This window comes from Ruditapes philippinarum, unplaced genomic scaffold, assembly GCF_026571515.1.
Source record: "Ruditapes philippinarum isolate M1 unplaced genomic scaffold, ASM2657151v2 ctg5219_1_1_1_1, whole genome shotgun sequence".
Taxonomy (NCBI): Eukaryota; Metazoa; Mollusca; class Bivalvia; order Venerida; family Veneridae; genus Ruditapes; species Ruditapes philippinarum.
In genome coordinates, this window is record NW_026865148.1 from 24846 (window position 1) to 37214 (window position 12369).

Below are 12369 nucleotides of genomic sequence, written 5' to 3' on the forward strand. Positions count from 1 at the left end.
ATATTTATCATGAAACATGTTCTAATGGATGTCTACCAAGTTTGTTCAAATAAGAGCCCTGGGGTCAAAATTGGCCCACCCCGGGGGACATTGATTTTCCTTATATGTGTATAGCAACTTAAAAATCTTCTTCGAAAAAACCCGAATAGCTAGAGTGTAGATATTAAGCATGAAACATCTTCTAGTAACTGTCTACAAAGATTGTTCAAATAAAAGCCCTGGGGTCAAAACTGGCCCTGCCCCAGGGGTGTCATTGTTTTTGAATATATGTGTAAAGAAAAAACTTAAAAAATCTTCTTTTAAAAAAACCCCAACGAGCTAGACCTTAGATGTTTAGCATGAAACATCTTCTAATGGTTGTCTACCAAGTTTGTTCAAATGAAAGTCCTGGGGTTTAAACTGGCCCCGCTCCGGGGGGCCTATATACAGGTGACCGACTTCAGGGCCATCATGGCCCTCTTGTTGAATTATCTCCCCTTATAGAAAAATCTTGTCCGGGGCATAACTCTAAAACTATAAGAGATATCAACATGAAACTTTGTAGGTGAATAGATCTCAATGGGTAGATGTGCAGTGCATAAGACCAATAACTCTTTTTGTCCTAATTTTGGAGTTATTGCCCTTTGTTAATTTCAACACTTTGAACTTTGTCCGGAACATAACTCTAAAACTATAAGAGATATCAAGATGAAACATTGTAGGTAGATAGATCTCATTGAGTAGAAGTGCAGTGCAAAAGAACCATAACTCTGTTAAGCCTCATTTTTGAATTATCTCCCCTTATAGAAAAATCTTGTCCGGGGCATAACTCTAAAACTATAAGAGATATCAACATGAAACTTTGTAGGTAGATGTATCTCAATGGGTAGATGTGCAGTGCACGAGAATCATAACTCTGCCTTGCCTAATTCTGGAGTTATTGCCATTTGTTTATTTTTACTTTTTGAATTTGTCCGGAACATAACTCGGAAACCATAAGAGATATCAACAAGAAACTTTGTAAGTTGATAGATAACAGTGATTAGAAGTGCAGTGGAAAGAACAGTAACTCTGCCTTTCCTAATTTTGGAATTATTGCACTTTGAACTTTTTCCAGGGACATAACTCTGAAACTACAAGAGGTGTACTTTCCTTTGTCCAAAACCTATTCGGGGAGCATCACCCGGCTCAAACCGGGCTCTTGTTATCCTTAATTCTTGACTTTAATATTCAAAGAATGATAGTGCTATAATATTCATTCCTGGATTTGCATAACACTCCTTAACTCCTAAAACCTTTAAGCATTTTTTACTGAAACTCTTTTGTCAAATACAAATTCCTGGGATTACAAGTTTACCCAGACAGTATTTATTTTAAATGAATACTAAAAAAAAACACATTTCTATTGTCCTTTTTGTAAGATGGATATGTCTGTGCAACAACTTTTGTTACTGTGAAGTTTTAAATGTATGAAAGAAATTCTCAGGTTGCTTCTAAGACAACAAAGTTTTTGCATATTTTGTGCATTAGTGTTATTGTCAGTGAGGGGATTATGTATGTTGTACAACAGATTTATGAGCTAAGGTGTTTTATGTGTTATTGTGTTTTTTTACCAACAAAGATTATATGAGAGCATGTGTAATGTATGTAACTATGTAATAGTCTAGCAGTAAATCTGGAGTTAATTAATGGTTAAATTCCAGATAGTATGTCAGTTCTTTGTACATGTTTGTGTATATTTGTAAAATAATATAAAAAAAAGTTGGGGAGGGGGACTTTTTATTCATGAAAAATACTTGATTTAATGATGCAAAACAGGGTATTATGAATGAAACAAGTGGTTGTCGATTTTATTTAATTAATCAATTTTGATTTTTGCAGAAAGAAGTTTAAGACACGATCTGGTCAAACAGTTCAACTGGCAGGTTTACTAGATGAGGGTCTGGCACGAGCTGAACAAAAACTTAAAGAGAAGGAAAGAGATAAGGTAGTTGATATTGACAATTACATTACAAGTGATATTTCTGTTTATAGTACTATTATTGTACAGGTTAACAATTTGAAGCTACAGGTGGTGTTTGATGTATAATTAATGTACTGAAGTTCTGGTTGAACATTATTATAGTGGTCAAAGGTATTCTGATAATCAAATGTAGCCTCCCACCTTGTAGGTCAGTCATTTTCTGTCATTTATTCACATTCAGATCATTACACCAGAGGTCACATTATTTCATTTATTATTCATTATGAAACTTTGTCTGAATTCCTCCCTTAATGAAAAATGGATCAATTTTGAAAAGAAAATAGTTATGGTCAAGAACAAGACCAGTGGCTGAATTCTGTGACAACTTTTCTGTTAATTTTGCCTTATCTAGATACAAATAAAAAAGAAAAACCAAAACAAAGTAATTGATTGTAATGGTGTAAACCGAAAGTCGGAAATTTGTAGCTAATAACATAATGTCTCACTGAAGAAAAGATTTTTGTCTGGTAATGGTTTTTCCAATTGGGAGAAGACTTCTGTTATTTTCTTCATCATGGCAGATATCTTTAAAGCAGCTCACCTTAAGATTTTTGATTTATTTATTTTGAAAACTTGAAAACTATTTTATTAAGTTAATTTTTTGTAAGTGTCAGGCCTGTATTTCCTTATATACTTACTACTGGTAAAGGGAGGCATTCCCATTGATATAACATTTTTTAATTAAGAGGTACATGTATAACATTTCCAATTGTCAGTCTGTGGTAATTTTTGACATATTTGTGATCAAAAGGGAATCCCTTGAAATTATTTTTACAAGAAAATATTCACATAAAGGCTATCAATAGAAGCTATTCTGTTATTTATTAACTTGTTGAGCCAGAGTAGTTTCTATTTGCTACTCTAAAATTCCAAATGTTGACTTCAGCACTTTTTTTTTCACCCCAAATCCAACATTTGTGGTGGAATTCCCTAAATGTTGAAAAAAAGGCCCAAGTATACAATGTAAATTAATGTAAGTTTGATAATGCAAATGCTGCCAACAAGATGTCAAATTATACAGAAATAACCCTGATTCAGATAATAAATGGTTAGAAAATGGTAATGACAATAGTAAATTTTGTCATATTTTGCATAAAACATGCAAAGTGTCATTTTGATCATAAATATTTATTCAATTCTTCAATTTTATTCCTTCAGTTTGGTTTTTCAAAAAAAACAACAACATACAAACATACTTTAATACCTTCTTGAGATTTGGATCTTTAATTGGGGTTGCAGACATCATCAACTGATACATCCGACCATGGTCTGCACACTATATTCTTCAGTCATTACATCCAAAAAATGATAGTTTATTGTCCCTCATTGAGTAAATGAGTCTCTCACTTAGTTTATTGTCCCTCATTGAGTAAATGAGTCTCTCACTTAGTTTATTGTCCCCCATTGAGTAAACGAGTCTCTCACTCACTTTATTGTCCCTCTTTGAGTCTCTCACATAGTCTATTGTCCCTCATTGATTCTCACTTAATTTATTGTCCCTCATTGAGTCTCTCACTCAGTTAATTGTCCCTCATTGAGTAAGTAAGTCTTACCCAGTTAATTGTCCCTCATTGAGTCTCTCACTCAGTTAATTGTCCCTCATTGAGTAAAAAAGTATCTCACTCATTTTATATGTCCAGCATTGAGTAAATAAGTCTCTCACTCAGTTTATTGTCCTTCATTGAGTAATTGAGTCTCTCACTCAGTTGATTATCCCTAATTAAGTCTCCGTTATTGTGTCCGTCATTGAGTATTGTCCCTCATTGAGTAAATGAGTTTCTCACCCAGTGTATTGTCCCTCTTTGAGTCTCTCACTAAGTCTATTGTTCTGTTGTCCCTCATTGATTCTCACTCAGTTTATTGTCCTTAAATGAGTCTCTCACTCAGTTAATTGTCCCACATTGGGTAAATAAGTATCTTTCTCATTTTATATGTCCAGCATTGAGTAAATGAGTCTCTTGCTCAGTCTATTGTCCCTCTTTGAGTCTCTCTGCACTCAGTCTATTGGTTTATAGTCCCTAATTGATTCTCACTCAGTTAATTATCCCTCATTGAGTAAAAAAGTATCTCACTCAGGTTATATGTCCAGCATTGAGTAAATGAGTCTCTCACTCGGTTTATTGTCCCTCATTGAGTAAAAGAATTTCTAACTCAGTTAATATTCTCCCATCCCTGATTGAGTCCCTTAGTAAATGTGTTGTTCCTAAATCAGTTTCAGTGTCTACACTTAATAAATATGTTCTTCATTCAGGAAATATCTTTCTATAAATGTCTCTCCTCTCAGTAACTGTTTGCATTCAATAAATGTCTCCACTCAGTTAAATGTGTTCTCAGCATTAAGTAAACGGTTGTCCCTCAGTAAATGGCATTCAGTAAATGTCTCCACTGTCTCCACTTAGTAAATGTGTTGTCCTTTATACCATAAAATGATTGTTTATATTTTAGGAATTGACTAAAGAGGAGCTAAAGGCAGCACAAGAGGCTGTAGCGTATGGCTGTATAAAATATGCTGATCTTTCTCATAACCGGATTCATGATTATGTATTCTCGTTTGACAAGGTACGCTATATAAAATTAATTTAACTGTTTTTATCACATTTTGAAAAAAAAGTACAGCATTGAATTATTAAACTTAGTAAAATCAATACAAGTATTGCTTAAACATCAATACATCTGTCTTAATTTTTTGTTGGAGTACATATATTTATTAAGCACTGTTTAAAAACATGTTTCATGTAGTTTAACATGATTGATATTGAATATTGCTAAGATAGTTCTTACCTATCCAGAAAACTTTTCTCTTGCTAATTTAAAACAATATTTAAAAAATGAAATTATAAACAATGGTGACACTTTTTACATCTTGATATTAAAGAAATTAGAATTTCTATAGTTATTATATACAAAATGATGTATTGGTTTTGTTCAGTATACAAGAGGAAACTTTAAATGTTTTTGGAGCCAGTCTGTTTGTTATTATCTCTATTCCCGGATGAATAATTCAATCTCTGGGGGAAATTGGATGTGCATCTAGTTTATCGTATATTTCAGATGCTTGATGACCGTGGAAACACTGCCGCTTATCTCCTGTATGCATACACAAGGATAAGGTTAGAATACATTTTCATTTCACTGCCAATCAAAGTCAAAATTATTGAATATTCCGTGTTACCATTTTGATTTACCATTCATATTTACAAGTGAGCAAGTCTTGCCAAAAAGCTTCACTTATTTTTTCCATTAAAGTTTGGTGGCAAATAAAAAATTTAAAGTTTGGTGGCAAGTAAAAAATTTTAATGACTATTTCAAGTTAAGCCACTGAATTACAATACACTGTCATGTGACATGTTTAAGTTATCAATTATAACAAAGTAAATTTAGAGACACCCACTGTCTTAACCAAAATAAATGGCATGTACCAAGTGACCTACATTGGTGTTATTTAGCATGTTTTTAAATTGTTGCACTTGTACACTGCTAGATGCCACATGAACTGATTACATGATATTTTGTTAGCAAAGACAAAAAAGTGTTATAATGTTACATGATAATGGGGATACTCTTACTTTTTTGAATTTGAAGGAAATATTTGTAAAATTAAGTTATGCATTTCTTAAGTTTTTCTATAAACGTTGTAGTTAAAACAGAACGAGTCAAATTGTAGTTTAGATGTTTTTGTTCTTATGTGTCCATTCCATGCTTGATGAGTAAATGATTTCTGTTTAAAGGCCAGTTGTTTCAAAATTGATAGTTGTAAATCAAGGTTTCTGTATCTATACATATGTATGTGACATGACCTGCTTGAAGATGAAGCACTTGTTGTTGTTATGTTTACAAATTCAATGATCAAATATAGTTACATTTTCTGTGATAAACCTATAATTAGTCGCCTCAGGAAGTCCATATACATGACAAAATTCTAAATAGTGTTACTAATTCTGTAATTTTAGAGGGTAGTGCAACTTATACAGAGATTTCAGTTTTCCAGAGAATACATTCACTTTGTTCGAAATGTCTCATCTAAAAGTTAATTTTATTGGAGTTGATTGGGATCAATCTCTCTTTGGCTACATCTTATTCTCACTGACCTTGTAACACTCTCCCCTGTTTGAATCCTGCTGGGGACTTTGGATATATTTATCTGAGAAAGGTGGTTCTGCTCAGGTGCTGCTGAGGCTTGTACCTGGAATTCCTCCACCAGTAAAGCTGGAAAGTCACCATATGACATTTACAGTGTCATTGTGACATTAATCAATCAATCAATCAAACAAACATAGTGACAAGTCACAGTCCATTTTGTTATTGCTCCCCTCCTATGATTAAACCCCCTTAAACACATCTTGTGACTTGATAATAAAATAATCTATCTCTTGAATAATGAATACATCATTATTTTTAAGCCAATTACTTGTAAGATAGTTTGCCTCCAAGTGTATACTTTAGATAACAGAACTATTGATAATGAATGTTTTCAGGTCTATAGCTCGGACAGCTAAAGTAAGTCCTGAACAAATTCAGGCTTTTGTTCAAAGTGATGGTGTTCAACTAGACCACGAAAAAGAATTGAACCTAGCCAAATGTATAATTCAGTTTTCTGAAGTTATACTCAAATGTCTGGATGACCTTCTTCTTCACAGTCTCTGTGACTATCTCTATGAATTGTGTACAACATTTACAGAGTTCTATGATAAATGCTACTGTGTTGAGAAAGATAGAAAAACAGGTGAGATCTTTCATTACAATAATTTTTCTTATATAAATACAGCGTTTTGCGGGTTTGATGGAAATGCGGTCATATCTCCACAATGTTGCCATATGTGTTACAATTGTTATGCACTGTTATTTAATTCACTTAAAATATCTGAAAACTTAATTAGCGATAAGAGCTGATAATCAAACTACTGTTATGTCCCCATGGCTAAAATTAAAAAGAAGTTGTTACTCCCCTTCTCGGAGACACTTTAATTACAACAAATTAGTTCTTTTATTAACAAGTGTCATTGAACTCCTATCATTTCATGATATGTTTATTATATGAGCTTAGTAGAAAAAATTGTATATGTGATTCTATCAGACAACTTGAGGAAAAAACATAATCCTCTTTCTGTGCCCACACATCACATAACAGAATATTCTATTTTAGTGTCTGGTATTAATATTAGTATATTATTTATATTGAAATATTTATTTTGCCATTTCATAGTTCCATCAGAAGCTGATGCATTTAACATTTATATCAGTCTGATATGACCTCATAAAGGTCATCCCTGAACTATATTTACTGTAATGCACAGTCTTAAAGGTCTACAAGTATTTAACATCATATGTCAAATAAAAAAAAAATTTAGTTAAAAAATTTGTCCAATGGTTTGAATTTAAGTCTTGACAAACTTTTGTATGTGATTTGATTGGTCATGTTATCTATAGGATTCAAGGAAAACCTTGTTCTCACTCTAACACTTAAAACTGACCCAATCCTTTAATTTTTTTAATGTTAAGTGTCCAGTAAAAATTGGAGTGCTAAATGTTAACATTAAAATTTTGTCAGAGATGCAAAGTAAGTTGAGTGTATGAAATAATGAAAATTGTATAATTATTATGATATTTCTTGTTAGTCCTCTACCAGTCATAAGGTTTGCCTTCTTAACTCTGTCTGTCAGTCTGCACTACAAAGATAAATCATTAGTTATACATTGTGATCCTGAAAAAAAATGATCTTTTCATTATCTGTTGTAGAAACATATTTTCCTTATTAAGCAAGGAAGCTTAACACATTATGATGATACAGGCAAACCCTGAAGATTTACCTTCAAGTACTCGAAAGTAAATTTATGTCTTTCACAATGACATAATTGTAAGGCCATTCACTCTTGTTTTTATATAAAATTGTTGTTTGCAGTCTATGGTTCTCATTGCACTTTTTGTTTATACAATATCTATTTGTGTCCACTTCTTTGAACTTACCAGTTTCTGGTGTCAGTAAGAGCAGACCATATTTTGATCGCAGTCGGGATTGAACTCACAATTCCTGTGTTGAGAGGCGGACACCTTTACCATTCAGGTTATAGCTCCCCTGGTTTATAAGTATACAGGTATCTTTATGGATATCACTGTAGGACTTTGTTTTTATTTTACATTTCAGGAGAGATAGTGAAGGTGAACATGAGTCGTATCTTACTATGTGAAGCTACAGCTAGTGTAATGAGCAGCGGATTTCATATTCTAGGGATAACCCCAGTATCCAAAATGTGATCATAAACTTCATCACATCTCCTACATTTGCTTTTCATATAGTCCACAAAATTGGTATTTCAAGACTAAAAACAGATATAAAATATATTTATAATTATTAAGTTTTAACAAATCTTGTTTGTGAAAATAGAGAAATATAATTTCTTTGTTTATAACCAATATGTTTCATGGTAAAAAACTTATGTTAAAGTGATAAGTGGTGAAATATACCTTATAAATTATATCAATCATGTTGTATCCATACCCTAACAGTTGTATAATATATATGATATTTATTTGTGAAGATTTGTCATATATATAACATATGAACAATTGTATGTCATATCAAGAGAAGAAAATGGCAGTCAGATAATTAGTCCCTTAAATTATTTGTAATCATTATCATAGCAATCACTCCACAGACCACTAAAATAACATACTATAGTATGAGTTTATTACTTCCATTTAGTCTTAAAAACTATTACTAAAACTGTTGTTAACTTGAAAGAAGACTTGCATATTTCTTGTGGATTTCAAAAAGTTGAAGAGCAAAATAAACTGTAATAAAAAGATTTGACTTGTTTCTTTCATAATATGTCAGTGAAACATTTTTAGGAATAAGTACATGTAGAGCTATTGTAATCACCCAAGCGTCGGCGTAACCACTTATGTTAAAGTTTTTGTAATACCTCAAATATTTTCAAAGTCCATTGACTTATGGCTTTGAAACTTTGCACACTTTTTCACCACCTGTAGACAGGAGGAGGTAACTGTGTCAAGCACTTTGACAGAATTATGCCCCTTTTTCGACTTAGTATTGACATTAAAGTTTTTGTAATACCTCAAATATTTTCAAAGTCCATTGACATATGGCTTTGGAACTTTGCACACTGGTTCACCATTATAACCCCAACTTGTAGACAGGAGGAGGTAACTGTATCAAGCACTTTGACAGAATTATGCCCCTTTTTCGACTTAGTATTGACATTAAAGTTTTTGTAATACCTCAAATATTTTCAAAGTCCATTGACATATGGCTTTGGAACTTTGCACACTTGTTCACCATTATATCCTCAACCAGTAGACAGGAGGAGGTAACTGTGTCAAGCACTTTGACAGAATTATGCCCCTTTTTCGACTTAGTATTGACATTAAAGTTTTTGTAATACCTCAAATATTTTCAAAGTCCATTGACATATGGCTTTGGAACTTTGCACACTTGTTCACCATTATAACCCCAACCTGAAGACAGGAGGAGGTAACTGTATTAAGCATTTTGACAGAATTATGCCCCCTTTTCGACTTATTATTATATTAGTATCAGATATTTTCATTTATTTTCATTTTATTGAAACAAGTTGAAATTTTATACTCTTCTTTGAGAGCATAATAGGACTCTCCAATATAACTGTAACATGGATTTAAAGAAAAAAATTGTCCTTTTGTTATTAACTCTGAAAATTTTACATTATCAAGGCTATTTTACTATCAAGCACTAATCCCTAATCATTTCCCCTAATTATTTTTGGTTTCTCCAGCATTAAGCAAGATTAGCCCATTGAAATTAAATATTTATCATATTTTTCATCATTTAAAATCATGGTTGTCCCAAACTGTTTGAGACATTGTACAAGAAAGCACAGGGTCAAAATTTGGCAAAACTTGCCTGCCATGTTCCTTATTTCAAGTTCTACCAAAGTTGTTTAAATGGATCTTGATCTAGTTTGAAAAGTACATTGCATGTGGGTTGTAGGAGTGGTATTTGAAAAGAGAAAAAATGAATCAATCGGGATGGAAGCATGATCTTTATCATTGGTTACCGGCGATGGACCATTAGGAATTCTTCCAAGTGTACTTAAATTATGACCTTAAGAGTCATTTGAATTTTATCCTGGAAGGAAAGTGAAAGGGTGAGCTAAACAGTTGCAACCTTGTCAGTCCATAAATCGGCTCATTTGTCAAACCGTTGTCAAGAGAATAATTTAAATAGTGTACATGGAAATTCATGGAATCTTCTGACAGTGATAGAGACCAGTGAGAAGAATTAAGTACAGTGTCTTTACTTATCTGCTAAATCAAAGTCTTTGACTATTTGAAAAAAACCTGGCTAAATGATGCTTAATAATGTTTGTTGGGTGTGTAACTCCTAAAACCTAGAGAGCCCAATGAGAGGAAGTACACTGTTAAAGAAGTCATTCTGAATTTGCACTTGCTTACACACCCTTTAATTATTAACTTAATATATGTTTTTCATATTTTGTTGGTAGATACCTTTGATGGTCCTCTAATTTTTTGTAGGATGAAGATGTCATTTGGATTAGGTCACCTGTGTCAGTCCAAAATCTAAATCTGCAATGTCAAGAGCTAAGATGTTTGGCATGAAGTACTTCCAGTCTTGTTTCTACAACAGTTAAATAAATCATGCCCTTGGTGCCGGGGGTCGTTTAATTCATATGGACTTGAGTAAAAATATCTTAAAAGGTCTGCTAAGCAACTACAATGCTTAGATATTTGGCATGTAGCATCACATTATGCTGTATAAAAGTTATTAAAGTTGTATAAATCATATCCCTGGTGTTAAAATTGGCCTCGCCCTTTGGGTCAGGAAAATACATTTCAGTCTTCTTTTGTGAAACTACAACGGGGCGTTCATGGCCGAGTGGTTAATGTTGACTTCTAACCGCTGTATGTTCCAGCCACGAAATCGTCAGATTCTACATGTGAGAAACCTATCCAGCTAACTTATGGACGTTCCGTGGTTCTACTCAGGTACCCATTTGTGCCTGAATATAATATGTCTTCCTCCACCAGAAAAGCTGTAAAGTCGCCATATGACGGGTGCGACGTAAAATCCAACCAAAAAAAAGAGAAACGGGTTGTATAACCCCAAGAGCTTGGATATTTGGTATGTACATTGCCTAATGAACATCTACAAAAGTTATTTTAGGTCATACCCCTGAGGTCAAAATGGCAACACCCTTGGGGTCACTTAGTTTGCATTGACTTGTATAGCAAAAATATCTTTTAAATCTCTTTAAAGTACAATGCACAGAGTTTAGATATTTGGCATGTAGCATCACCTCGCAATCATGCCCCTGTGGTCAAAATGGGTTATTGCTCCAGTTTATATAGGTTTACATGGTAAAACAAATACAATGTCAAGAAGCATTTCATAGCTGACATCTGCAAATATTTTTAAAAATTTTGCAGTTTGGGTAAAAATGATATACCCAGTGTGACTTCATTACGGCCTTTAACATTAAAAAAATAAAAATTGTGACCATTTCGATTTGAAGCTATCTTTAGACATTATGACCCTCTTGTTTTATTGACTGATAAATTTTATATTTGGTTTGTGGATACACTCTGGTGGAAACATTAGGTGGTCTTTTCCTTTGGAGATACTTTGTTCAAGGTCATGGGCAACATTAATTAGCGATTGCGGACGAACTTTAAGACAATTCTTCAATAATTAGCTCTAGTCACAGAATAACAAATCTTAAATGTTTTTAGGACAAAGACTTGCAATTAATTTCTCCCAATGGACAGAAAATCACCTTTATATCGTGAATTACGAAGCCAGCTCATTAGCGTGTTTGTGTAACAAGACGAAAAAGGTAAAATATACGACTTTCGATCTGATCATCATGCAGCATGCTAATATATTTACATGTAAAAACAACAAATGAACAAGGACTTGGACATTAGCTATAATTATTACAAATTCCATTACAGCGTAATTTGCAGTCTGTCTATAACTGGCCAAATAACACTGGCAGAACAAAAACACGCGTGCATTTTTTCGGTCATTAAACATCCATTCGTATAATATAATTAATATGATTTAAGTCTATATTGAGAAAAGTAGAGAAAAAATCGACATAAAGCCTTATCACGTGACACAGCCGAGACATTTTCCCGTAAAATCGGCCCGTCTCCACGGGCACGAGCGGGCATGTTAGTAGAACCACCGACATTCAGTAACATAAATGAGCTAATTAGACAGCTTCATCAAAAGAAAGAATCTGAAGTTGCAAGCGGGTTCACCACCCAGAGTGGTGAACAGTCAACGATCTTCGATCATCACTAGCTTACGTATGCCTAGTGTAACTAGTGACAGGGTCTTTTGAGGGAAT

At 33.3% G+C, this 12369-nt stretch overlaps 1 protein-coding gene across 1 annotated transcript; it reads left to right on the forward strand.

The window, feature by feature from the left end:
* Positions 1-1855: 1855 nt before the first annotated feature.
* LOC132728008 (arginine--tRNA ligase, cytoplasmic-like) lies at positions 1856-8805 on the forward strand (the record flags this gene model as incomplete). Its single annotated transcript, XM_060713609.1, has 5 exons — positions 1856-1966; positions 4448-4561; positions 5054-5112; positions 6478-6725; positions 8145-8805. Coding segments are annotated over 5 exons (642 nt in total), but the record flags the coding sequence as incomplete, so codon positions are not given.
* Between the last annotated feature and the right edge of the window lie 3564 nt (positions 8806-12369).